The 26833-nt window shown below is 44.2% G+C and overlaps 1 protein-coding gene across 3 annotated transcripts; it reads right to left on the bottom strand.

Moving 5' to 3' along the window:
- UBE2V1 (ubiquitin conjugating enzyme E2 V1) lies at positions 1-26509 on the bottom strand. 3 transcript variants are annotated; one of them, XM_053246229.1, is made up of 4 exons: positions 26237-26509; positions 6614-6762; positions 3103-3228; positions 1-1967 (listed from the first exon to the last, which is right to left on the bottom strand). In XM_053246229.1, the coding sequence occupies exons 1-4, from the start codon at positions 26256-26258 to the stop codon at positions 1821-1823; spliced, it is 444 nt and encodes a 147-aa protein (XP_053102204.1). In that variant the 5' UTR covers positions 26259-26509; the 3' UTR covers positions 1-1820. The 3 variants fall into 3 exon arrangements, with proteins under 3 accessions (XP_053102204.1, XP_053102202.1, XP_053102203.1); XM_053246227.1 differs by lacking the exon at positions 26237-26509 and adding an exon at positions 22879-23028; XM_053246228.1 differs by lacking the exon at positions 26237-26509 and adding an exon at positions 18681-18741.
- Positions 26510-26833: the final 324 nt, after the last annotated feature.

Here is a 26833-nt window from a genome sequence, read left to right as displayed (position 1 = left end):
TAATATTAATGCACACTTTTTATTATATTAAAATCAGGCAATGGTCTGATACAATAAAAAGGCTGCTTATGGAATACTGTTATGTTAAATTTTTAATTACAGAGGATGTTAAATCCTTACAACTAATATTTTCCTCAAAAGTTAATGGAAACATCAATTATTCATTGACTTGATAGCCGCTGCTTTTAAATGTGACTTTTTTTTTTTTACACAAACACTGAATTTTTATTTCATAAAACTTGAGGACACACTAGATTGTTTGCATTTAAGCTTGCATCCACATTTCAGCAGTCAGTGGTCCAAAACAAGAAGTCCGAAAAGGAAGTGATTTGCCAGGAAGCACTGCCAGTCGGGGTCCCTAACCCCACAACATGTGGCATTGCCACCCCATTCTTGATGAAGTCCTCCTCTCTCCAACAGAATCTCCTCTCCAGAGTCAGCTTCTTCGCTATGTTGGCAGGCTGTCACAGGGCCAAAAGTTACACATACCGAGAAATGGCTAACATGGCGCTCAAGCGGAGGTAGTGGCTTTCAGCTGGGAGAGCTGGAGTGTTTGATTTCAAGATGTCTATAGAGAGATCTTTCTGCGATCGCATTTGGCCAGTCTTAGCAGGCTTAAGCAATCCTGGTAAATTACTGCTCTTTTCACCAAATCAAAAGCCTATCTAATGACATCAGCCATGGTCAGCTTGGCGGTGTGGAAGCAGCACCACAGGGCAGAAAGGGAAGGATGCTTGCGAGCAAAACAGACACTCTTGTTTTCCCAGGCTGGTGAAGACTCAATCCAGAGCCAAAACAGACAGACAAAAAAAAAAGTTGACAAGCATGAGGCAGTTTGCCAGTTACTTACCTCTTTTGGCCAGGGATAAAGGAAAGCATCACAGAAAGGGGTAATAGAAAGCAGCACCCCAACTATGACAGAAAGGAGAGAGGGAAGACTGAAAGAGTCCCAGATCTCTCATCCCAAGGCCCACATTATTGGGGAAGGGGTGGTGCAGAAATACAATCAATGCCTTAGCAAAAGGTTATGGGGTGAAAGAAGAGCCTGCCCCGAAATTACTAGGGCATTATTTAAAAACAGAGAACAAAAACCAACCCCAGAGACATTCAGCATTTCACTAGAGCCTGCACAAAGGGAGGGATGACTGAGGATACCAACACATCCCACTAGTAGTCCATACAATCCAGCTTAGAACTGGGAATTGAAACCTTTGGGCACAAATCCATTGGCAAGTTCTCTTGAACAAACCCTATTGCAATGAGCAAGAGCTATGTAAGAGCACAAATATGTTCTTGCAGAGTCCCAATTATTATCAAGGGACCTGTGCAGGAGAACTTCGCAGTGGATTGCACCCTTCATGTCTACTCTAATAAATAGCCCTGAGCATCAACTCTATTGCAAACAGACAGACACAGACAGACAGGAAAGTGGGGTGGGTGGGGGGATATAAACCCAGGCCAAACACACAGCAATGCGATTATGTGATGTATGCTTTATGCTTTTTCACAGTTGAGTTCAATGTGCCACACTGGTCTTGACAGTAATAAATTTAAATAAACTTTCCTTGATACCAGAAGTTGAACTACGTGGACAGTGGTTACACATGACAGCATTATTTGTTATAGCACAACTTATTTTCAAATGGGGGAAAAAAATTAGTATCATTTACGGTATCTCAAGATAGACTTTCCTTTGCATGGGAACTTCCTTTCCAGTACTTGGAGGTCTACAAGATGCATCTAGAAAATTTACTACTGTGGAAATGAAGAGAGCTTAAATTGAATGAAGGGGCATGATTTTTTTTTCCTGTTTGTTTCCATTAATTACTGTAACATTGTCCTTCAGGTGGTTGAGGGAGTTTCATATTTTCTTTAGACATCAATAGACGCCGGAGCTCTTGCAGAACACCTTTGATACTATAAGAATTCTGCCATTTTGCTAGGACTGATATGGCTCTGGGATCCACCTAGAAACAAACAGAAAACCACAGAAAAACCAATCTCAAAAATTTTGTATTTTTTCTCTCTCTTCACTGGAAAAAAATAATACTAGGATCAGGATCTAAAGAGCTAAAATATGTAGTTTTAGGATTTTCAAAAAGTACTCTGTGACATGGCACATGGTGCCTTGTTTTTAAAGAATAAAAATCAAAAATCTAACTAGGCATGCCCAAGCCCTAAAGGGGCTCACCGAAAGTAGTGTTGTTGGATCAAGGCCACAACCTTGAATCAGTTTAATCAGGAAACTGGTCGACTAAATATTTGATTAACCCATGAAGGCCAATTTTAATTGCTGGGACTGAAAGTTAAAAAGGCATATTCATTTGTTGAGGCTATTTTGTTTTTGGTGTGTTACTGTAATAGAGAATAAAGAAAAATAAGTAAAGACAGCTTTTCTTACTATAAGTAAGGTAAAGTGTGTCGTCAAGTTGATTTCGACTCCTGACGCCCACAGAGCCCTGTGGTTTTCTTTGGTAGAATAGTACCTTTTATTTATTCAACCATAAATTCTGTACTACCTCTAAAGAGACCTATGGTGAAGTTTAGATTATATGAAAACTTATTTAAATTAGACTACCTTAAACCCGCACAGATCATCTGTGTGCTAGGACTTTGTTGCTCTCCTAGCCCCTCGCCACAGCCCGCTTTATTGCTCAATATCAGCCACCCACTCTCACTCACCCCCCCCTCCCCACCTGCTCCCTCCCCGCCGCTTGCTCACTCATTCGTCCCCTACCCGCTCCTTTTCCCTCTCTGAATATGGAATCTCCACTGCCCAATCACCACAGTGCTTCTGTTCTGTTCCCTCTGTTTGGTAAAGCACTGTGTGGGGCTTGCCACGTACGACCTTAGTGTATTATATACATAGATAAGTTAAAAGGTGGATGATAAACTAAAACATTTCAATAGCTGACAAACCTAAAAAATATATATGTAAACCAAAAGCTTTTTTGGTTTACAGTTACAAATGTTGCAGAGAATATTTAAAAATGCCAGCTATATATTTAAATTCATATGAGATTCATTATATCATCTCCTAAAAACTACCACATTAGTTGTACTAGTAAAACTAGTATAAGGAGGAAGGAAGGGAGAACTTACCACTCCATTAGAACTATTTACTCCATTCATATTAATTTTTGTTACAAATCTTACAAATGGAGGTGCTTCCGGATATTTAGGCCCACATTCTATTTTAAGGCTGTATATTCTGTTTTCGTAAATTGTCTGGAAAAGAAAAATATGTCAGGTGATCAATTATTGAAAGATGACGATACTCAGGTTATCTACAGAGAGGTCAGTTTCATATTAAGAAACTTACATATTCTCACATTCACACTCAATTTATTGGCATGCAATTTAAATTGAACTGCTAAATGTGTAATTTCTCTCAAAGTAACGGGCAGCTTTCCTCTCTTTGACCAATCTAGTATAGCCACCATGCAAAGCCCCACTCACTTCTGAACCAAACTTTGCCCGCTTTTGTGATGGCCAGTCGACATCACATGAAGAGGTGGAGATGTGGGAGGATTAGGGAGGAGCTGCAAGTTGGCACTCCACCAAATCATGGCTTAAATTCAAAAGAACCCACTGCAGACGTGGAAGGCACTTCTCACATAAGGAAGTGGCATTGATTTTCCCACATTTGCAATCCCCTGTAGCTCCTCCCACAACATATGGTGGAAATGTACCATGTACATTTAGAACCAGTTTGGGAACTAATGGAGAAAGAATCTGTGAGACCAACACCCCCAAGTGGAATGCCTTCCACCCATGAAGCAGGATCCTTGGAACCAAGCCACGTTTTATGTACCAGGGAACAAATGCAGACTCAAGTTCTCCAGGTGACCACAACAAAAGTCAAAACAGGTATGTAAGAGCATTAGAAGTACCTTGAATGCAAACTATTGGCTTGCAAATTCAAATTGTTTTATCTGCATCCTCATCTTTCTCTCAAGAGCTCTGACAGGTTTACATATGGCTCCTATATAGGCAATCTGTAAGCAGCTAGTCTATTATTACTTTGGAAAAGAGTGGACAAAGGTTTTGGGATTTTGTTGGTTTTTTGTCTGAACAATTAATCTCCTCCTCCCCTCATTCCACACAAAGCAGGATAGATCTTTGCATACTTTGATTATTTATGCCCAATGCAGAATCCCAGGATTAAATAGTAACCAGGTCAAGATGAGGACAAATCCCAAAGACAATGAAGTTTACCTAGATACCAGAGGAACTTAAAAAAGTGAGGGCAGTACTGCAACCAATGGGTTGCTCTTATAAGGAAGCACATTTAGGCTGGATATTAGGAAGAGTTTCCAAATGACAAGAACTTTACAACAATGAACTAGTCTTCCTCATACAATGGTGGGTTCTCCTTCTCTAAAGGTAAAGTGTGCCGTCGAGTTGGTGTCGACTCCTGGCAACCACAGAGCCCTGTGGTTGTACTTGGTTTTCACCATTGCCATCTCCCATGCAGTATGAGATGATGCTTTTCAGCATCTTCCTGTATCACCGCTGTCCAATATAGGTGTTTCCCATAGCCTGGGAAACATACCAGCGGGGATTCAAACCGGCAACCTCTGGCTTGCTAGTCAAGTCATTTCCTGCTGCACTATTAGAGGTCTTCAGACAGAGAATTGGATAGCCATCTGCCAGGGATGTCGTAGCAGTTTCTTGCACACAGTAGGGGGACAGACTAGAAGGCCTCCAGCTCCCTTCCAACTGGTAGATTCTATGGAACTACCAAAACATTATTAGGGAAAGTCTTGCAATTTTGCAACCAAGTTAAGTGATGGCAAAATAAGCAACCAAAAGAGAAGACTGTTGGATATGCTATTTTATCATCCTGAGAATGGAGGCTGAAAAGGCAAGTGGCCCAGGCAACTCCCTATGCACGTACCATGTTTGTCCTGCAACTCTGATGTAGGTATATTATATGGCTGTGTATGTACACATCATGTGCATGGTAGTGAACAAATGTTTCTATCAGCATAAGGCTATATTGCAATAAATTGGTTTTAAAACAAGAGAGAGCGCACAAGTCATCTCAGATTGTATGAACTCAGTCTAACACCTCCTACATAATAAATCCCTATTTATGATTGAAGTATACCAACTGTTACGGGGAGCATAAATTATCTAGTTAATACAGCATTTTACTAAATAACTGTTTGGGTAAGCATGAAACTTGGCCTAGCCAGTTCCTATGAGCTACAGTAGCTGCAGATTTAGAAATTGTATCAAAGCGCTAGGTATTTTACTTGTGTATAGTTAGCTCTAGAGAGACATGCTGAAATTCTGGAGATGCTGGGCTGATGTGATGCACTGCATTATGGTTCTGTGATGCTGTGCCCCTGGGCTGCTGCAGACTTCAAAACAAACACTGAAACAGCAGATGCAGAAGCTGTATTTCCACAGGTTTCCCCATCTGTGACAAGGGGGAAACCTGAGGAAATGCTGCTTTCGCATTCACTGCTTCAGCACAGCACCACAGCTTACTTTGAAATCTGCAGCAACCCTGGGGTGCAGCACTATGGAGCCAATATGTGAGATGGGCTGAGTACAAATTGGTAGTTGGGTCTCAGTAGCTCAGAAATTTTCTGAATGCCAATATTTATTAGGTCTTAGCAATGAATTTACTGCTAAACCAATGAGCAGCTCAAATATTGTTACATCACGCAGCATAGACCGGGGACAAACATGGTTAGAACTAATTTTCTGCCAATATTGCACAAAACCCTTGCAGAGTATGCTGCGCTATATAGCTCACACTAGACAACCACCACTTATACAAAAATGCAAGCAAGAAAACAATGAATGCTACCACACTCATTGCCAGTTCAGACATCACATGGAGCCAAGATTTAACCTTGGCTTTGCCCACCATTTCTCAACCTTGGGACCACACTACCAGTTCCCACACTTCCCACGAGTAGGAAATTTTTTACTTCAGATTATGTTTAGAAACAAGCCAGGATTAGTCGTGACCGTTTAACCAACTGATCCTGGTTTATTCTAGCCAAGGTGCTTGAATAAATCACAACCTGAACACATTTTCACATCTTGGGTTCAGATCATGGCTTATTTCAAGCACTTAGGTTAGACTAAGCCAGGATCCACTGGTCTGGACATCTTTATTGTTTGTTTGTTTGAAGCATTTAATATGCCGCCCACTCCAAAGACTCCAGGCAGTGTACAATGACATGTAAATAAGGTAACAAGGTAACATTACACTAAAAATAGCAAACTAAAATAGATAACGGAAAGGAAATAAAGTAAACTACAGGGCAAATGCCCGGCGGAAAAGAAAGGTCTTCAGTAAGACTGGTAAAGAGGGGGCTAGACGAATCTGAAGGGGAAGAGAATTCCAAAGAATTGGTGCAACTGACCCTGGAAGTTTCTAACCACAATCTGAAGTAGGATTCTTCAGACTTGCGTGTGGGCATGACAGGGGAGAGCATGTACTCCTGAGGCTGAAACACGGCAGGTGAAGTCAAAATTTAATCCTGCATCCGTGTGATGTTGGAATTGGACCAGACAGAAATATCTATGAAAAATATACTTTATAAGGAAACCAAGAGTTTAAACCACTGCTCTGTAAACCAATGCTTACTCTTGGAGGCCCAATAATCATGCCTGTCCATCTTGTAAGTGTCATATCTTCGTCATCTTCAAGACCCCAGCTAACTGTCCCATCTCCTACTCCTTTCTGACCTTCTTCAAGTTCTTCCAACAGTCGAAAATTACGAGGAACTTTTACTCCTTAAAAAACAAATCAGAAATAAGATTTGAAATGAGAGCATCTGGTAGCAAAATAAGACTGGGCACCAAGACTGGCATTTTTAACCTGAAAGGTGGTGTGTAAATCAATCAGTAACATGAACAGCAATGTACACCTATCATACTTTTTAATCTGGAGTGAGAGTCTGACAGCTACACAAGAGGTGAAGGAAGAGGTAGGGTGTCCTCCCCCACCACCAACCCCCACCAAAATACAGAAGGGAAGGAAATGGGCAAAGACCTGCTCTCTCTCTGCCCCAAGTCTGCAACTGGCTGGTTCTCCGACAGCTCCTCAGCTCAAAGCTCAAAGCTCAGCTGCTCTGTGAAATGTACAAGCTTCCCACCCAAGTTCCATGTTAACAATGCTAGCGGAAAACCAGAAGACACCTCTTAAAACAGGTAAGAAGCAATCTGTATTCAAGGTTCGCTCATGCAGAACAACAACAACAAATTATATACTGCTTTTCAACAAAAGTTTCCAAAGCGGTTTACACAGAAATAAGAAATAAGATGGCTACCTGTCCCCAAAGGGCTCACAATCTAAAAAGAAACATAAGACAGACACTAGCAACGGTCACTGGAAGTACTGTGCTGGGGGTGAATAGGGCCAGTTACTCTCCCCCTGCTAAATAAAGAATCACTACATTAAAAAGGCGCCCCTTTGCCCAGTTAGCAGGGGATATCCCAATTTGCCCTTATATAGATTTTACACAAATACTGAAGAAGTGTGTGGAGAAAAAGTGAACCCTTCTAAAACTCCAAATATATATGAGAGCATATTACCACCATATTTCATCAGCAGTCTAAGAGACTGCTGTCATACAATCAAAACTTGGCCAATTGTGGGCCTCCTTTAAAATCTTAAGTACCTATTATTTGTGAGCCTCACTCTCTGACTACTTTGTAAGAACAGATCAGGCCCACTCACCCACCCAAACAAATCAAGAGCGAGGATTCGATAATGCCTTTGTCTGCATCATTCCTCCTCTCCTTGGGTTCAAAGGTTCATGGTGGAGTTGGCACCAGTTTTTCCCCAGTCTGTGGCAACCGGCCACTGCGGTCACATGGTCTGCTGCATCAGACTTCCTTAAATTACTGTACAGTTGCTGGGAGAGAAGAGGCCTTGTGTGCTGTTGTCTCTGACAGGGGAAGGAAAAGGGAGATACAGAATTGGAAGCCTAGAGCAATCTGTGGTGGTACAGTGAGAAGAGAAAATGTAAGGGTGGGAAGGTGATCATGGAGCACTAACAGAGAACTGGGTGTGTGTGTGTGCAGTAGCAGGGAGAATCCAGTGAGGTTTCCAAATCTATTACCGAGCTGTAACAAAAATGTTGTTTTCTTGTTGCAGTCCTCTTAAAGTTAAAGAAAATGAAAAATGTAGCCCTCAGAAATATTTTAGTTGAACACCTGTCTATGACAGGAATCAAGTTCAAAGCATGGCACCCATTTACATTCAAATCTGTAGAATCAAAACTGTGGGAAAAGGCAGATTACACAGGTTTCCAAGTCACCTTGTGAATATTTCAGAAGGACTCGTATGAGCAGCTTACTCAGCTGGGACAATTACCAATTTTGCTCTGCATCTTCCTCCATGTAATAGACAGTACCAGATGCTATACTGGGAGCCTGCCTACACTAATACCTTGGCATATGTGTCAAACATTTAACCCGTATATGTCTAACAAGCATTGTGAGGAAAAGCACATATCTGGTATCAGACTATTATTAATTAAATGTATAGAGCTGCATTTCCACTAAGAATATGCTCAAAGCAATGTACAATAAAGCTTCCCAGAGGACTTCAGCAAAACAAACTAAAAGGTCTCAAAATACATGTATACGAGTTTATTCCAGATTAGTTGCCAATGTTTCTTATAACAGAAAGATATCTAGCCAAAACCGTAACATTGGAACTCACTGTAATATAAACATATTTGAGTTAGTCTAAAAGGGATTAAAGTAGTAAGTAACACAAGTTTTGCCAAATAACACTCTCTAACATTATAAACTATACTACAAACTAAGCACACAAATAAGAGACAGTAAATCCCAATAGAAACTGTATAAGTATATTATATTATAATAATTTATTTATTTATTTTATTTAACATATTTTTATACCGCCCAAAACTTACTTCTCTGGGCGGTTCACAACCAGATAAAAAGATAAAACTTTCGTTAAAAACAAAACTTAAAACACAGCAATTTAAAAGCAATTTTAAAAACAATATTCTAAAAACAACATTAAAACAATTAAAACAATATCAGTTAAAAGCCTGGTTGAACAGATGTGTCTTTAGAGACTTTTTAAAAGTTGTCAAAGATGGGGAGGCTCTTATTTCACTAGGGAGCACATTCCAAAGCCTTGAGGCAGCCACAGAGAAGGCCCATCCCTGAGTAGCCACCAGATGAGCTGGTGGCAAAAGAAGACGCACCTCTCCTGATGATCTCAATGGGTGGTGGGGCTCATGACGAAGAAGACGTTCTCTTAAATACCCAGCGCCCAAGCTGTTTAGGGCTTTATAGGTTATGACCAGCACCTTGTATTTTGCCCGGAAACATATTGGCAGCCAGTGTAACTCCTTCAATACGGGAGTAATATGGTCTCTCCTAGATGAAGCAGAGACCAGTCTGGCTGCCGCATTCTGGACCAACTGTAGTTTCCAGACTACATACAAGGTCAGTCCCACATAGAGCGCATTGCAGTAATCCAGTCTGGAGGTTACCAGCAAATGTACCACTGTTTTGAGGTCGTCTGTCTCAAGAAATGGGTGCAGCTGGCGTATCAGACGAAGCTGATAGAAGGCACCTCTGGCCACTGCCTCAACCTGGGACACCAGGGAGAGACTTGGATTCAGAAGCACCCCTAGAATGCGTACCTGTTCCTTCTGGGGAAGTGTGATCCCATCCAGAACAGGCAGATCAAAATCGTCTCTCGAGTTTCGACCCCGCACAATGAGTACCTCCGTCTTATCTGGATTCAGTCTCAGTTTGTTATCCCTCATCCAGCCCATTACTGCCTCCAGACAGGCATTTAGGGGGATTATGCCCTCTCCCGATGATGCCGATATGGAGAAATAGATTTGGGTGTCATCAGCATACTGATAACACCCAGCACCAAATCTCCTGATGATCTCTCCCAGCGGTTTCATGTAGATGTTAAAGAACATCGGAGGCAATATGGAGACCTGAGGGACACCATACAAAAGTTCAGATTTTGAAGAACAACAGTCTCCAATTGACACCATCTGGAACCTACCCGAGAATTAGAAGCAGAACCACTGCAGAGCAGTGCCTCCCACCGCCAACCCCCTCAGACGCTCCAGAAGGATACTATGGTCGATAGTATCGAAAGCCGCCAAGAGGTCCAGAAGGACCAACAGAGTCACACTTCCTCTGTCAATTCCCAGTTGGAGATCATCCATCAGGCCAACCAAGGCAGTCTCTACCCCATAGCCAGCCCGGAAGCCAGTTTGAAATGGGTCTAGATAATCCGTTTCCTCCAAGACTGTCTGGAGCTGGGAGGCCACCACCCTCTCAATTACCTTGCCCAGCCATGGAAGGTTGGAGACAGGCCTGTAGTTACTCAGCTCCGAGGGATCCATGGTAACATAGGAACATAGGAAGCTGCCATATACTGAGTCAGACCCTTGGTCCATCTCGCTCAGTATTTTCTGCACAGACTGGCAGCGGCTTCTCCAAGGTTGCAGACAGGAATCTCTCTCAGCCCTATCTTGGAGATGCCAGGGAAGGAACTTGGAGCCTAGATGCTCTTCCCAGAGAGGCTCCATCCCCTAAGGTGAATATCTTACAGTGCTTACACTTCTAGTCTCCCTTTCATATGCAACCAGGGTAGACCCTGCTTAGCTTAAGGGGACAAGTCATGCTTGCTACCACAAGACCAGCTCTCTTCCCCTAAGGTAGGCTTCTTTAGAAGCGGTCTAATAATTGCCTCCTTAAGACTAGGAGGCATCCTACCTTCCCTCAGAGATGCATTTATGATCTCTACCAGGCCTTCTACAACAACCTCCTTGCTAGATCGAACAAGCCATGTCGGGCAAGGGTCAAGAGGACAGTTGGTGGGCCGCACCATTCCAATCAGCTTGTCCACATCCTCAGGAGTCACAAACTGGAACTGATCCAACCTAACCACATAAGAGGAGTCGCTGGACACCTCCACATCAGACACTGAAGTAATTGTGGAGATGGAATCTAAGTCGGCCCGAATACGAGAGATTTTGTCCACAAAGAATTCATTAAACACATCACAGCAGGTGGTAGATGGTTCCAGATTCCGATTCAAGGGAGGAGGAGCACATACTAGCCCCCTCACAACCCTGGACGTGAACTTGCGGATTTAATACAGGCAGAAATGAATAGCTTCTTTGCTGCACGTATCACCTGAGAATAGGTCTTCAAATGAGCTCTATGTTGCAATCTGTCGGATTCAAGCCGAGTTTTTCTCCACCTGTGCTCCAGTCATCTACCTCGCCGCTTCAGCCCCCGTAGTTCTTCCGTATACCAAGGGGCCAGTTTTGAAGCGGGTCAGAGAGGACGCTTAGAAGTGATCATGGCTAACGCCCTGGTGAGTTTGCTGTTCTAATTCTCCACCAGGGCATCAACAGGATCACCGACAGAGCCAACACTAAATCCCTCCAAGGCTTCTTGAAATCCTATAGGATCCAATAACCTTCTTGGGTGGACTATCCTAATAGGTTCCTCACCCCTGCAAAGGTGGTGTGTGACTGTGAGTCCAACCTTAACCAGATGGTGGTCTGTCCATGACAATGGGGAAACCTGCAAAGGTGGGGTGTGACTGTGAGTCCAACCTTAACCAGATGGTGGTCTGTCCATGACAATGGGGAAATCACAGGATTCCCCACCCACGGAACACCACCCTGATCAGAGTGAAAGACCAAATCAAGCATGTGACCTGCAATGTGCATCGGTCCCGAGACCACCTGAGATAGGCCCATAGTCGTCATGGCCGCTATGAACTCCTGAGCTGTCTCGGACAAATTGGTCCTGAAGTTAACATTGAAGTCCCCCAGCACCACAAGCCTGGGAGACTCCAACACCAGACCCAAGGCCAAGTCCGTCAGCTCAGTTAGGGACTCTGTTGAGCAGCAGGGTGATTGGTACACCAACCGAAGTCCCAGTCTATCCCTGGTCCCCAAACTTAAATACACACATTCAATATGGTCAGACACTCTAACAGGGATCCTGGTAAGGGAGATATTCTTATAGACCACAGCCACTCCACCTCCCCGCCCGCAGTCCCTCACCTGCTCCTCAACAGAGTACCCTGGAGGGAGAAGCTGGGACCACACTGGGCCCCCAGCCTCCCCCAACCAGGTCTCTGTAATACATACCAGGTCGGCACCTTTATCCAGAATCAAATCATGGATGGTTTCTGATTTGTTCCGGACCGACCTGGCATTACAGAGGAGCAAGGTGAGGTTCCAAGGGTGGTTGGCACTGCTCCCCAATGTCAAAGAGCTGGCAGGACAACCAGAAGGAGAAACAGCTATTAGATATCTATGTCCCCTTCCCCTGTAACGACCCATTGACCTGCCAACGTTACTTCTTCAGTTTCCCACCACCATCGGGATGGCTGCCCCACCATCAGTGGACACGCCCCCTGCCTCCCCATCTCCAGGTAAGCCCAGACACATTCTAAAAAACCCTCAACCAGGACTAATTAAAACAGAAGCCTCATTATTAAATGCCTGCCACATAAAATATACCTGGGCCAAGAGGCCTGGCCCTCACCCCCGCTGTCTCCCGAAGCGGCTCCCCCAAAGGGGCAACCCCCTTTTGTGTCACCCCTTCGGTGGCGACCCCGCCGCCACAGGCAGCGTTCCTATATAGGGCCAGAGAGAGCCCCTCTGGTCAGCTGGTAGCAAGAACTGCTGACTCAGTCCTGGCCCTGATCCTGCAAAGCAGCCACTGCCAAAGGCCACAATTCTGCAGGTCAGGCAGGGGGCTGGCAGGTGGACTCGCCTTCTCCCTCCACTCCTGCAGGCAGATGTTCCAACACAGCAGCAGCAACAGCAACAAGCAGAGAGCCCACACCAGTCTCTCACCCTGGGGGCTGTCTAGGAAGCAGGTGATCTCTCCCAATGCTGCAGGCTTCTGCAGGGCTATTATATGAGCCAAGTATAAAAGCTCAGGTCAGTTTAGACCTGCTATAACTCTCAGAGTGAATTGGTTAAGCTATGACAAAATGTTAGCTGTATAGATTCATGGATTTGGGGCTCTAAAGTTATAGCTAAGACTACATCTACTCCTATAACAAAGTCTTGTGTCTTCAGTTGAATACAACATGCCAGCTGCAACCTTTTCCAGGAGAGTAAACAATCAACATCAATGCCCCGTGACAGCTCTAGCATCAATTACAGTAACATGTGCTATAAAAAGCTAGCCTGGAAGACTTTGGAAGTTACTAGCTACTAGTACAAGATCACACGGGACATCTTCTGAAAGGGTGTTGCATTGTGCTAGCTAAACTGGCCACCTGTTTACTTCCAGGCACAATTTAAGAGGCTGGCTATTACCAATAGTGCTTATGGGTTCTGGGTCTATCATAAGTGAAGGAACACTTTCTCTCATACAAACCACCTTGCCCATTAAAATCTGTAGGAGAAGTAGCATCTATCTATCTATCTATCTATCACCCAAAATGCAAGGCTCTGGGCAGTTCACAATACAATTTTTTAAAAAAGAAGGTTAAAACATTACAACAATTTAAAATTTAAAACATTAAAACTATTAAAAACAATCAAACTATTAAAACTACTAGTGTGTTATGAAATTCACTTAATGAGGAGGCCTGCCAGGGTGGACCTGATGCTCCTTTAAAGGTAAAGGTAAAGTGTGCCGTCAAGTCGATTTCGACTCCTGGAGCCCACAGAGCCCGGTGGTTTTCTTTGGTAGAAGACAGGAGGGGTTTCCCATTGCCTCCTCTCGCGCAGTATGAGATGATGCCTTTCAGCATCTTCCTATATCGCTGCTGCCCAATATAGTACCAGTGGGAATTCTAACCGGCAACCTTCTGCTTGTTAGTCAAGCATTTCCCCACAGTGCCACTTAAGGTGGTCCTTTAGGAGGCAGATAATATGCTTTTGCTTCAACAGGTGCTTATGATTTTATTTTGTGATATGTCTGATGCATTTTTTTTAAAAAAATGTTGGATGTTATTTGTTGCACCTGTATTGGTTTCTGAATTTTTTTTGCCACAGCAGTCCTAGAATTGAAGCTGTTCCAAAATTCAAGGCTGCAAGGAGTGCTTGACAAGATAATTTATACAGTGACATGCTTCCTGAATCTGCTCTCTCTGTCATTACCGCCTTCCTGTCAAACAACTGACTGGTCATTTACCCAGTTGCTCCTCCACATTCAACAGCAACAGAAGCTCTCATTACTTTTTCTTGAACAAGCTAGTGCTTCAAGGCATGTTCTAACACATGGATCAAGGGATGCTTATAAAGATTTAAATTTTCAAAAAATCCAAACTACCAACGTATGGAAAATGTCCCGACTGCTGATAGTAATATCTACAATAAAAATATCTACAATTAATAAATGCCAAATCCAAGTTAATGGCTGTATTGAACATGCTGTTCCAATCACCTTCAAGAGGTCACTGCTATATAATGGTCATATAGACACATACTTCTATTGAATTTTAAAAACACTAATCAAGACCTCAGAATACAAAGTTGTCTCCAACAAAGCAATCCCGAATCCCAAGAAGTACTTGCTAACTGAGCAAAGAGGCACATTTTAAAAGTGGTGGTTCTCTTTATTTAGCAGGGGGAGAGTAACTGGCCCTATCTGTCCCCAGCAAAGCATGGATTGTGAGCCCTTTGGGGACAGGGAGCCTATTTGTTTATTTATTTTATATGTAAACCGCTTTGGGAACTTTTGTTGAAAAGTGGTATATAAGTACTCGTTGCCATCGTATTCGTATCAGTGAAACCTTATATAATAGGGCGGGAGTTCCCAACCTCTGGCACTCCAGATGTTGCTGAACTACCACCCATCTTCCCCAGCCACAATATGTTGTAGTTGGGGATGATGCGAGTCACAGTTCCACAACATCTAGAGCACCACAGGTTGGGAACCCCTGAAATATGTTATACGGCAGGGCTCCACAACTTCAGCCCTCCAGCTGTTGGACTACAACCCCCATCATTCCCAAATATTGGCCAGTGTGGCTAGGGATGATGGGAGTTGTAGTCCCACAACACCTGGAAGTTGTGCAGCCCTGGTATATTGTACTAACCTGCAATGAGTCATATGAGGCCAAAGCAAATTTCTTGCCCCAAAGCAAGAAATTTTAGGTTCACATGTATTTACAACAAGAAGAAAAATGACATGCCCAAGGCTCACCACAAGTTCCCAGTAGGGAAGGAGCAATGTTTTCTCACTGCAGCCTGAAAGTGAAATTAAAGATATCCTCCTCCTCTTCAAACATACACATAACAGTTACTATCACTCTCTTCATTTTGGACTGAGTCTAACAGCTGCTCAAGTGGTGAAAGAGGAGTTGGGGTGTCCCCCACCCCCACATAATACAGAAGGGAGGAAGATGAGCAGAGACCTCTTTGCCTCTCCAGCTCCCCACAAGTCTGCCACTGGCTGCTCTCTGACTGCCTCCCAAGTCCAAAGCTCAGCTGTGAGATGTGCAAATCTCCCACCTGAGTTTCATGTTAAGGAGGCTGGCAGGAACCCAGCTGCAGTTCCAAAATCCCCAGAGTGCCGTACTCAGGTAGCTGTGGGATTTTAGGAGCTGGACACACACAGTCCTGTAACTAGCCTTCAAGTTCCTGATGAGTGCCAAGGCTGGGTGTCGTGCCCCCACACTACTTCTCCTAGCAGTACCCTTTGCACAACAGCTAGTTTCTTCACCTTGAGAAACCAGGCTGCACAATAAGCAAGCACCAGACAGCCTTGAGAGCAGTGGGCTGGCAGAGACACAGAGCTGCCGAGGAGCACTCTGGATTTGGCTTTATCTAGTCCTTGGATGCAGAGAGACAAGTAATGCAGCATAAGCAGGGCTCCACAGGATTTTGGCTGGCCTTGGTAGCCAGCCCAGATCTGCTGCCAGTGAGCCTGCTCTCTTCACAAGAGGAAGGGGAGGGGTGCTGCCTAAGCTCTCATGTTACACTTCAAAGGCATTCTAGGTGCCTTCAAGGGTCAGCATGACTACAGAGGCAAGCCCTCACTGTCCCTGTTGTGCTGAGCATCAGGAAACAGCAAGTCCTATCACTGATTCTCTCCCAGCTCAGGAGAAGGGCAGTGAATTTGTGGGGGGTGGGGGGCAGTGGAAGGGCGGGCTCACCAGAGACGTACGTTTTGGGTGGTATAAAAATATGTTAAATAAATAAATAAATAAATAAATAAAGTCCAGTGTGAGCACCTGATGACAAGCCATCATGTCTCAAATACTGCAGCAAGCTCACACAAAGCCATATCCGCAAGGGTCATTAGACACATATGAAAATGGCAGGGCTCAAAACTAAGTCAGCCTGAAAATGACAGAAGAAATAACTTTTCTTCATATTAGATGGTAGCCACATGGGCCAGAGACTGAATAGGTTTGCCCACCTGCATTTGGTTTGGATTGATGGTAGCTTTACCAGGTTTCTACATGTTTCACTGAAACTTCAATTCTCAACAAGAAATAAAACACTATCAACTTACTTTGTACCTCTGTGGTCTCAAGCCAGTCTGAGATACAGGATTAGAGATCTTAAAACCTAGAAAAAGCACCTAGTGTTTAATGTAATTGCTTACTCTCCATAGCTTAATTAAAACATTAATCTATCATACAAACTACTAGTATGAATCTAAAGTAGCAAAGAAATCCAAACTGGTGCATCCATCCAGCTATGGAGGTCTCACTATGATTTTATACCAGAATTTACAATTTACTGTTTTTACTTTAACCAAGTCCCGATTTCAAACGTCTTATTTACAACAGACAACAAGAAAACCTCTTTCTGAAAGAGTGCAGCATAGCTGGGTGGTTCTTATTTTTATTTCCCTTTATTTTTCAAAAAAGATAGCCTAAGACTTTCAAGACAATCCTCTAGAGCAGTGCTCTTCAGCCTTTTCAAACCCAGGATCCAACTTTAACTCAACCTACAACATGAGACGCACTTTAACCTCAATAAATAATAATACAGCAATTTGAGTGTGCCAAATGCTTCACATACATTACCCCAATATAGTCCTTAGTACAGACCTTTAAGGTAAGCATGATCATACCTTATTGAAATGGAGAAGGAGCGGCTTGCCTAAGACCACCTACTTCATGGCAGAGGTGAGACTTGGACAGGGGACAATCTAATTTAGAGCTCATTCTATTTGCAACTATGCAATATCAGCTCTACAAAGTCCAACTTGCTTTTATTTTCCTCCCCCACCCACCTGCTTCAATAAAAACTGAAGAAAGGACTGATGCCTCTGAGACAACCCAATCATAACCCAGCTACTATACCATTTTCCCAGCTGAGAGCCAATGGTCTAGAACTTCACTTTTAGAATTGAAAACATTCTGAACAAGTCAGCTGGACAAAGGTTGAAGGATTCTGCAAGAACTACATGCAGAAGTCAGAGAAAGCACACACACTTAAAGGTGGACATGTGTTGAAAATATGTGATCACTGCATCATATGCTCAGATGGGTCAGGGAAGAGAGCATGCTCCCCCTGCACAGAGAAAGTATGAGACACACTACCACTTAGCAAAGATGCAACTATAATGTGCATTCACTTCCCTCAAGATCGCTGTGTGAGTTCTTGTTGTGTGAATCAGCCCGTAGACCAAGTTCTACAAGGATATGATTATTCCTTTATCATGTTATGGCATAGTAATGAGATGTCCTGCCATGACATGACAGACTGTACCTCTGAATTTTTTAAAGATGAATTTTCAAGTCTCAATTCTCTTAAGGGAACAAGGATTAGTGTTGTTTAAAACTGGATTATCTTGATACTATTATGCTTAGGCACCTAAATCTTGTCAACTGTAATGAACATGTTTAATGTGTTCTGTCCTTTGCTATATAGAAATGCTCAAATGCTCAATGTTAGAATTCTAAAGCAATCCGGGAAATTCAAATTCAAACAAAAATCATGCTAGTCTCTCATAAATTGGGTTTTTCTAAAACTATAAGCATTTTCTTTAGCAGGGCAGCAAAAAAAAAAAAAATCTTGCAATATCTAAGGCCTATTTGAAAAGCTCTCTAGGCATCCCAAACTTGTTCACTGTTAAACAATGGCTGAATGTCTACTTTTACTATTTTATTCTGCTACGTCTATTGTTGCTCACTGTTTCTATGAACCACCCTGGAAATTATTTATTGAAAGGAGGCATATGAAGCTATAAAATATGCACAAGTGATAGTTCATGTTTGGAAAAATGTTAATTTGTTGTCCAAAGCCATTTGGGGAATTAGTGGGGGGGCGGGGTTCTACATGTTAAGAATCCCCTCAAAAAGACATAAAAATTAAACCTCTGGCAGTTAAAAAAGACATAATGTTCACTAGAACTAAAGGAATGCCTGTACCATCTATTCTTTTGTCAGGATATGTCTCAGGGGACACAGGAAACACTTGAAGTAGTCTGCATGTCAAAAAGAGTGCTGTCCCTGATTTGGGTTCCACGTTGCCTTTCGCCTTTTCATTACAGGAAACTCAGTACTCTCATTAAACTTTTACTAACTTTAACAGTTAATACCAAGGATTCTTGTCCCCTTCAGCTTCTGCTTGAAGGAGCAATCTGGAGGGGTTCCCCAACCTGCTGTATGAAGCAGCAGATCTCTTCAGCAGCAGATCTCTTCATGGAAAATAGCAACACTCTTTTATTGAGCCTGCTGTAGCTGTACTTGCCTGTTGGGCTCCTCCACCACTTGCAGCCTTGAGTCTAGTTTTGCTTCCATGCCAAGAAGCAGAAAGAGAATGAGGAAATCTGCAAGCAGAAAGTAGCAATGATTGTCCTCTACCTGTGCATGCTTCCATTGCTAAGAAGCCATAGTTCAGTGGCAAGACTTATTTATTTATTTAACATATACTACCCAAAACCTATGTCTCTGGGCAGTTTACAACAATATAAATTAATACAAAATTAAAATGTTAAAATAATTTAAAATTTAACACTGTGTTAAAAACCATTACAAACTCTGAGTCTAATTAAAAGCCAGGCAAACAGATGTGTCTTAACTGCCTTTTTAAAAGTTGTCAGAGATGGGGAGGCTCTTATTTCAGAAGGGAGCACATTCAAAAGCCTGAGTAGCCACCAGAGTGGCCAGTGGCAAGTGCAAATGAAGCTCTCCAGATGATCTCAAATGGCAGTTGGGCTCATGGAGAAGACATTCTCTTAAATATCTTGGGCCTAAGCTGTTTAAGACTTTATAGGTTATAACCAGTATTTATACAATACAATATAACTGTATGATATAAATGTATTTATACAATATAAACTGTATTTTGCCCAGAAACTTCTCAGCAGCCAGTGTAGCTCTTTCAATACAAGAATAATACGGTCTCTCCAAGATTACCCAGAGGCCAATCTGGCTGCTGCATATATACCATTGTTCTGAGGTCATGTATCCCAAGAAATAGACAGCTGGTGTATCAACCAAAGCTGATAGAAAGCATCTCTGGCCTCAACCTGGGATGCCAGGGAGAGGTTTGGATCCAGAAGCACTCCCAGACTGCGTAGCTGTTACTTCTGGGGAAGTGTGACCCCATCCAAAACTGGCAGATCAAAATCGACTTAAGAGCAGAACATCTGCTTTGCATGCAGCTGGTCTCAGGTGTACTCCCCAACATCTCCTGTAAAAAGGATTTCAGGTAGAAGGGTTGGGAGACACTTTGCCTGAGGCCCTGGAGAACTGCTACTAGTTACAGTAGGTCATGCTGGGCTTGAGGGACCCAATGGCCTAACTTGGTATGAGGCAGCTTCATGGGATGTCCCATATTGCCTGCTGCTACTTCAGGGCATACACTTATCATTGTCAGAGCAGCAGCAACAACCCTCACTTTGTTTCTTTTTGCATCTCCTTCCACTTGTTATTCCTGAAGTGATGTTTGCATTAAACAGGGAATAAAATAGTGAGAGAAAGCAAAACAAAAAGTTCAGTATGCCAAAGAACAATTGCGCAGTCACTCCCTGACTCAAATTATCACAGAAGTTCACAGTATATTTGTGGAACTTTATTACCAAACTTATTAACAACTGCCCAAACTCTTACTGCAAGCCATGCCCCTACACTTCAAGCCCAACCTGCATTACTTAGTCTCAATTAGAAGCCTGCAAGTGATATATGTAGCACTGTTAAGGTACATGTGTCTTTCTGGGATCAAAACAGAAAGGTATACTCATTACTATGAAAAGCCACAATATCCGTTTTGTAACAGTACTGGAAAGGCAGGCACAACCGACACGTCTCGGGGCAGTGTTCTCTCTAACAGGGATTCCCAGATGTTGTTGACTACAACTCCCATCATCCCCAAACAAAAGCCATTTCAGCTGTGGATTCTGGGAGTTGTAGTCAACAACATCTGGGAATCCCTGTTAGAGGGAACACTGCTCAGGGGTCTAGCAAGATGATCTGAATGTACAGTGGTCAGTACATTCTGGCTAACCCTGCCATATGGAAGCCACTCACCAAAACCAAAACCTTGTTTCCTTGAGAAGTGGTAGCATGGTTTTTCTTATAGAATCTCTCTGTGAATACTCTCAAAGTCACCCAGAGGGGGGAAAGTGAAAAGTCATTTGCATTGTTCTTCCAGGCAATTCAAAACCGCAAAGTCAGCAGCTGCGTAGGATTAAGGGACTCTAGGCCTGACAAGATGAAAGGAGGTCCCATGTTAGCATCATATTTTACACAAAGAGTCCAATCCCAGGACTTCCTTCAAACAGCATGTTAAGTGTTTGAGAGAATGTACTAACCACACCACCAGCGCACCGACATAAAATGTGGTTATGTTGGCACTGAAACTGCAGTACATCAAGAGCACAGACCAATATGCTAGTGCAAGTGCTGAGAACTAGGCTGCCAGGTTTTCAAGTTCTGCTGTTAGGACAGAACATATTTGTAGCAGGAACAGGAGCGTTCTCTCTCTCTCTCTCAAATGCAGGCCTCAAGCAAGAGTAATAGGTAGCAGACATCTTACAAGTATTGTTAACCCTACTTCCGCTCAAACCTCAAAAAAATAAAAAAAAATAAAGGAAGACTGACACTAAAAACTGCACAATTACAATTGGGTTATTTTTCATTTCCTTATTCAAGAATTATTTCCTGTGAAGAATACTTTTAACCTTAGGTTCAAAATATGCCTCAGTGCTAATCTTCTAAGACAGGACTTGAAAGTAAAACCACCTTCACAGACCCATCCTGAACAGACTAGGTAGAAGATGCTAGCGCTGAGAAAGGAAATGGGCTTTGGTGATTGTCTCAATTTAAGAGTAAAGAGGTTTTAGTTATTAATATGCATGATTTTATGAAAAACACGACTTTCAATCTGACAGCAAGAACTTGTCAAAGAGGCTTGACAAACAGATATTTTATTGTGAGCTGCCTAGACAACAATTTGTTATGGAACAGCTAAAAGTTACAATGATCATCATCATCATCATCATCATCAAGAAACCATGTGATGTAGTGTTAGTGTCACAGGGAGAAATCTACTACAAGGGAGTAGAGCTCTGAACATCACTGGGTGACCTTTGGCCAGTCACACACATTCAGCCTAACCTACCTCACAGAGTGGTTGTGAGGATAAGATGGGATAGCCCCCATGTGTACCATCCTGAGATTTATAGAAGAGGGGTGGGATACAGGTGGGAGAAATAAATCACTATAGGACTGTGCAACCTAGCATGGCATTTCCTCTGCACATGGATACCTGAACTAGAATATTCAGAGACAGAGTTGCTTAATAAAACCTTGATTTGCCCCAGGCAGTCCTGTTTCTGTTCTATGTATGTTACTTGTAAAGAGGATAAAGAGAAGCCCATTTACCACCACCCCCCCCGATCCACAATGTCCATTAAAGTCTGGTAATTTTGTCAAGTGTCCATTGTTTGGCTTCTAAAGTTTTAGGCTGACTCCTAGATCAAAATAAAATTTGCCAAGGCCTGGCCTAACAGATGATCAAAATGTCTCGATCAGATCTAAGTTAAAAGCAGGGAGGAGGGATTATGAATATATCATTATAAGAACCTAAGAACAGCCCTGCTGGATCAGGCCCAAGGCCCATCTAGTCCAACATCCTGTTTCACACAGTGGCCCACCAGATGCCTCTGGGGAGCCCACAGGCAAGAGGTGAGAGCATGCCATCTCTCCTGTTGTTGCTCCCCTGCAACTGGTATTGAGCGGCATCGTGCCTCTAAGGCTGGAGGTGGCCCACAGCCACCAGACTAGTAGCCATTGATAGACCTGTCCTCCATAAATGTGTCTAAGCCCTCTTTGGGGTAAACTCTAAGAAGAAACTTGATTTCATGACTAAAAACAAACAACCCCCACTGTGGCATTTTGTTAGGTGCTAACATAACGAAGCTGCCTTTAAAGAGAGTTAAATGTTATCTTGGGCATTACAGTACAGGATACATATGGGATAAATAATTAAGCCTCCTTAAAAGAAATATACCACTCTACCTCCATAATCCAGTAGCCAAGATGCCAGAACTCTCCCATCTCTCCATTCAGCACAGACACAATAAAAGGCAATTCTAGACTCTGTTCAGGTCAGGAGAAGTGCTCATGTCTGCTTGGACTCCAAAGGGATGAGAAAGTGCTCATATCAGCATTATATGAAATGCTGTCATTCTCTTATTTCTATCTACAATTCTATGAAAATAACCATTGTGCCCCCAAAGAGCAGTCCTACAAACCAAGAATACTGTCAACTGCACTTAGTTTCTTGAAGTGCTGTGCAAAGAATAAATATTAATTGAAAAACAAAATGCAGCAGAAACTGAGAAGCAAGGTGAGGCAAGGAGAAAAAAGAATTAGCAGCAAATCTTACACTCAAGTACAGAAAATACATTATTCCTTTCCAACTTTATGTTCGAAGGACTCACCATCACTCCTTCATGAAGCATGTCCTCTATTCCAAGAACCCATAATTTGTTCCTCCCTCTAGAGATGTGTCATTTCAGACTTCCAACCCTAAAACATGCTTCCTCCTCTTCCAATCCAGCACTACAAACTTTCAAGTCTCTTTTGTTAACACTGTGGATAAAGGATGTTATTTGGAGGATGTCACAGCACCCCTTATTACCCTTGGTTAAACAGACTCTGGGGCAGATATGCTGCACTCCACAGTCCTTTATTAGGAGCACATAGGAAGCTGCCTTGTATCAAGTCAGATCATTGGGCCACCTAGCTCAATACTATTATAGGAACACAGTAACATAGGAAGCTGCAATACTGAGTTAGACCATAGGGCTATCTAGCTCCGTATTGTCTACACCAGTGTTTCTCAACCGTCGGTCCATGGACCGGTGCCAGTCCATGAGGAGTTGAATGCTGGTCTGTGCTGGTCCATGAGGAATTAATCCCGCCCCCCCACCCCCGCCAAAAAAACAATTTCGTACCAGTGAGGGCCTCTGCTGCAGGGAACTCTCCATAGCTCATTTCTAGGCAGGCAGCACTCGCTGCTGGGATAATGTTGATTTTGAAGAAGCTAAATGAGTGTAATCCCAGCAGCAAGGGATGCCTGCCTAGAAATGAGCTCTAGAGAGCGTCTGATGGCAGCGCACACACCCCGGCTTGAAATTGTTTGGGGGGGGGGTGCCTGGGGGTGAGGTGGGGGCAACCCTTTTACTAACTACTGGTCCGGGAAACTGCACACAAAGAATGTACCAGTCCATGACTCCAAAAACGTTGAGTAACACTGGTCTACACAGACTGGCAGCGGCTTCTCTAAGGTTACAGGCAGGAATCTCACTCAGCCTTATCTTGGAGATGTCAGGGAGGGAAATTTGAACCTAGATGCTCTTCCGAGAGTGGTTCCAACCCCTGAGGGGAATATCTTACAGTGCTCACACTTCTAGTCTCCCTTTCATATGCAACCAGGAGGTGCTTAGCTAAGGGGACAAGTCATGCTTGCTACCACAAGACCAGCTCTCCTCTCTACGCTGACTGGCAGCTCTCCAAGGTTTCAGGCAGAAGTGTTCCCAGCCCTACCTGCAGATGCCTGGGCTGCTGGCATGCAAAGCAGATGCTCTACCTCTGAGCTACAGCCCTACCCACCATTTGTATTATTTAACATGAAATCCTATGTACACCCTGAGAGATTCCAGTCCACATTTAGCCCCCTCCTTCAAAACCATAACTATCCTTACCCTTACATTTTATCCAAAGCAAGCTCCTGACACCAAACTCTCTCCTGACACCAAACTCTCTCCTAGAGCCCCTGGTGGCGCAGTGGTGAAACTGCCGCCCTGTAACCAGAAGGTTACAAGTTCAATCCTGACCAGGGGCTCAAGGTTGACTCAGCCTTCCATCCTTCCGAGGTCGGTAAAATGAGTACCCAGAATGTTGGGGGCAATATGCTAAATCATTGTAAACCACTTAGAGAGCTCCGGCTATAGAGCGGTATATAAATGTAAGTGCTATTGCTATTGCTATCATTCTCTCACTCCCACACAAAGAAATGCTTCACCTCAAAGACAGATACCCTTCTTCTATCAAAAAACATTCCTGTCTTCCTCTCAGGGCACCTACAACATGCCTTTAAAGGTGAGAGTATAGGAACATGGCTTATATTGAGTCAGACCATTGTTCCTCAAGCTCAGTACTGTCTACACTGACTGGCAGCAGTTCTCCAAGGTTTCAGGCAGGAGTCTTTACACCGTCCTACCTGGAGATGCCTGGGACCCTCTGCATGCAAAGCAGATGCTTTGCCCAATGAGCTACAGCACCATTTTCAATGTGCCAGACTGCCCATTAAGAAGGGGTATTTGAAAGAAGTTTACTTCTGGAGACTCCAACTGAGAAAACTCAGCTCCACAACACCTTCTGATCTAAAAACATATTCAGAGCAATGATATCTCTAGAGAACCCTAAGGAACATTTTATCACCAGTCTAATACAACTATTCCTTATGCAGCTCAACACTTTGCGGGGGGCGGTGATAACACCTTTCTCTAACCCACCTAAGCATCCTCTAAAAATTATGGAACTAAGACTTTTAATTTTCAAATTTAGTTTTTTTATCACGTTCATATCACAAGTGGAGCCTAAACTTGCATCTCCCAGACCACGCTATCTGTTAACAAACTGGATACCCATCCATTCTTTTCACAACACTGAACACCAGAGAACTGCTATCCTCCACCGAGAGATTCCAATTATTATTGCAACCTTTGCAGCATCTTCTTACTGACACTCACACCTACCCAAAGACTTCACCATCTCCCAAAAACCTCAGCAAGTACCAGTAATGAATGAAGTACTGAATGTGAATATCCCCATTCAGCTATGACACTCTACACAGCTCCCCGACTTATCATTTATATAGTGCTTTAGCACCCCAAATGCTTCCATTCACACATTATTTTAGTGAGCCTTGCAGCAGCTCTATAAGGAGGAATTTTATTATTAACACTTAGCAGTGGGTGATGGAAGGGCACAGAGCCGAAAGCCAGCAGCTTGCCTAGGTCCCTCTAGCGTGTGTGTGGCAGAGGCAAGAGCTGCACCAGAAACTTCCTGTTTCACTACTAGTCCCTTAACCATTAGGCTACATCTCCGGAGATAAGAATGGCATTTTGGAAGAAGTATAGGGTATAACAACAACAACGAAACTCCTCCCCTCCTAAAGCCCCACAACACCACCCATATCTGCTCCCTTCCTGCCCACCCATTCTCTAAACAGCACCCCAGAAGTCACACCCAGCAAGAAGGCAACACCCAGCTAAAAGATCACACAAGCCAGCCAGAAGAAGGCAACAGCTCTCTCTCTCGTTGTCTGCTGGCAGTTTCTGGTCTCCCGAGGTGTACTGCCTCTGAACATGGAGGCTCCATCAAACTACTAAGGTCAATACAGAACCTCGCTCTCCCCCCAGATGCCAACCTAATCCCCCCCCCATTACTCCTCGGGAAGAAGGAAGGGCCGACTTGGCCCTCCAGAGAACCCCCACCCCGCCCCCCGACTCTCTCTCCGCCAGCCGTGGGCCCGCTAGGGCTTCCCCTCCCTCCCCACGTCCTCCACCCGCACCCCTGGCACCCCGCAAGCGGCACCAGCCGCCACTCCTCAGGCCCAAGACACACCCAGCCGGAGAGCCCCCGCCACAGGGCCGCCTTCCCGCGCCCCCGGGGGAGGCGAGCCTCTGCTGCCCCGCAGCCCGGCTCCCTGACGCCCCGCCGCGGGTCGGCTCCTTAGCCGCGCGCCGTTCCACGGGCCCGGCTGGCCTCGGCTACCCGGTCCCCGCTCACCCGAGCCCGTGGTGGCCGCCATCTTGCGCCGCTGTCGCTGCGAGGCCAGCCTCCCTGCCGCCCACGTCACCTCAACGCGGGAAGTGAACTGCGGCGGCGAAAAGCGGCTCCGGGAGCGGGCAGGCAGGAGGCGGGGCGGGAGGGCGCAGGAAAGAAGAAGCAGCAGCAGGGGTGGGAGGGGGAAGAAGATGGAGGAGGAGGGGCGGGGGAAAGGACCCAGAGCAGGCGGCTCGCCCGACAGAAACGTCTCGCGGCCGGCTGCGATTTTTAGGTGAAAATATTTCGTTCAGGGAATAGATACGCTCGGCAGGGCGAGTCGCCTTCTTCGGAGGCGTTTGGATTTGTTAGGAATGAGGCGGTGCTCGGCTCGGTGGGAAGAGACAGGACTCGGGCCAAGGAGAGGCTGGCTTCCTAGCTACGCCCGGGAGCCGCCTCCGCTGCAATCCTCGTCCGGTCAAAAGCAAAACTTAACCCAAAATGCATCAGGCTAACAAGAAAGCCCCCCTCGGCAGAGTTGATAATACACCTGCTTTCATTCAGGCACAGACGTGGCGAAAGTGTGCGTAGGGGGAGCGTAGAAATGTTTTTATCTCATGC

Source organism: Hemicordylus capensis, chromosome 4 (genome assembly GCF_027244095.1).
Source record: "Hemicordylus capensis ecotype Gifberg chromosome 4, rHemCap1.1.pri, whole genome shotgun sequence".
NCBI lineage: Eukaryota > Metazoa > Chordata > Lepidosauria > Squamata > Cordylidae > Hemicordylus > Hemicordylus capensis.
Note: the sequence above shows the minus strand (reverse complement) of the source record. Positions and strands in the feature narration are given on the sequence as shown.

Bases quoted from the DNA above. Each gene is read 5' to 3' on its own strand.
- UBE2V1 (XM_053246229.1), bottom strand. From the start codon at position 26,258: ATGGCGGCCACCACGGGCTCGG. The intron at 3,229-6,613 runs GTAAGCATTGGT...TTTCTTTTCCAG, and splicing joins TGATTATTGGGCCTCCAAGA to ACAATTTACGAAAACAGAAT. The intron at 1,968-3,102 runs GTAAGTTCTCCC...GTTTGTTTCTAG, and splicing joins TAAATAGTTCTAATGGAGTG to GTGGATCCCAGAGCCATATC.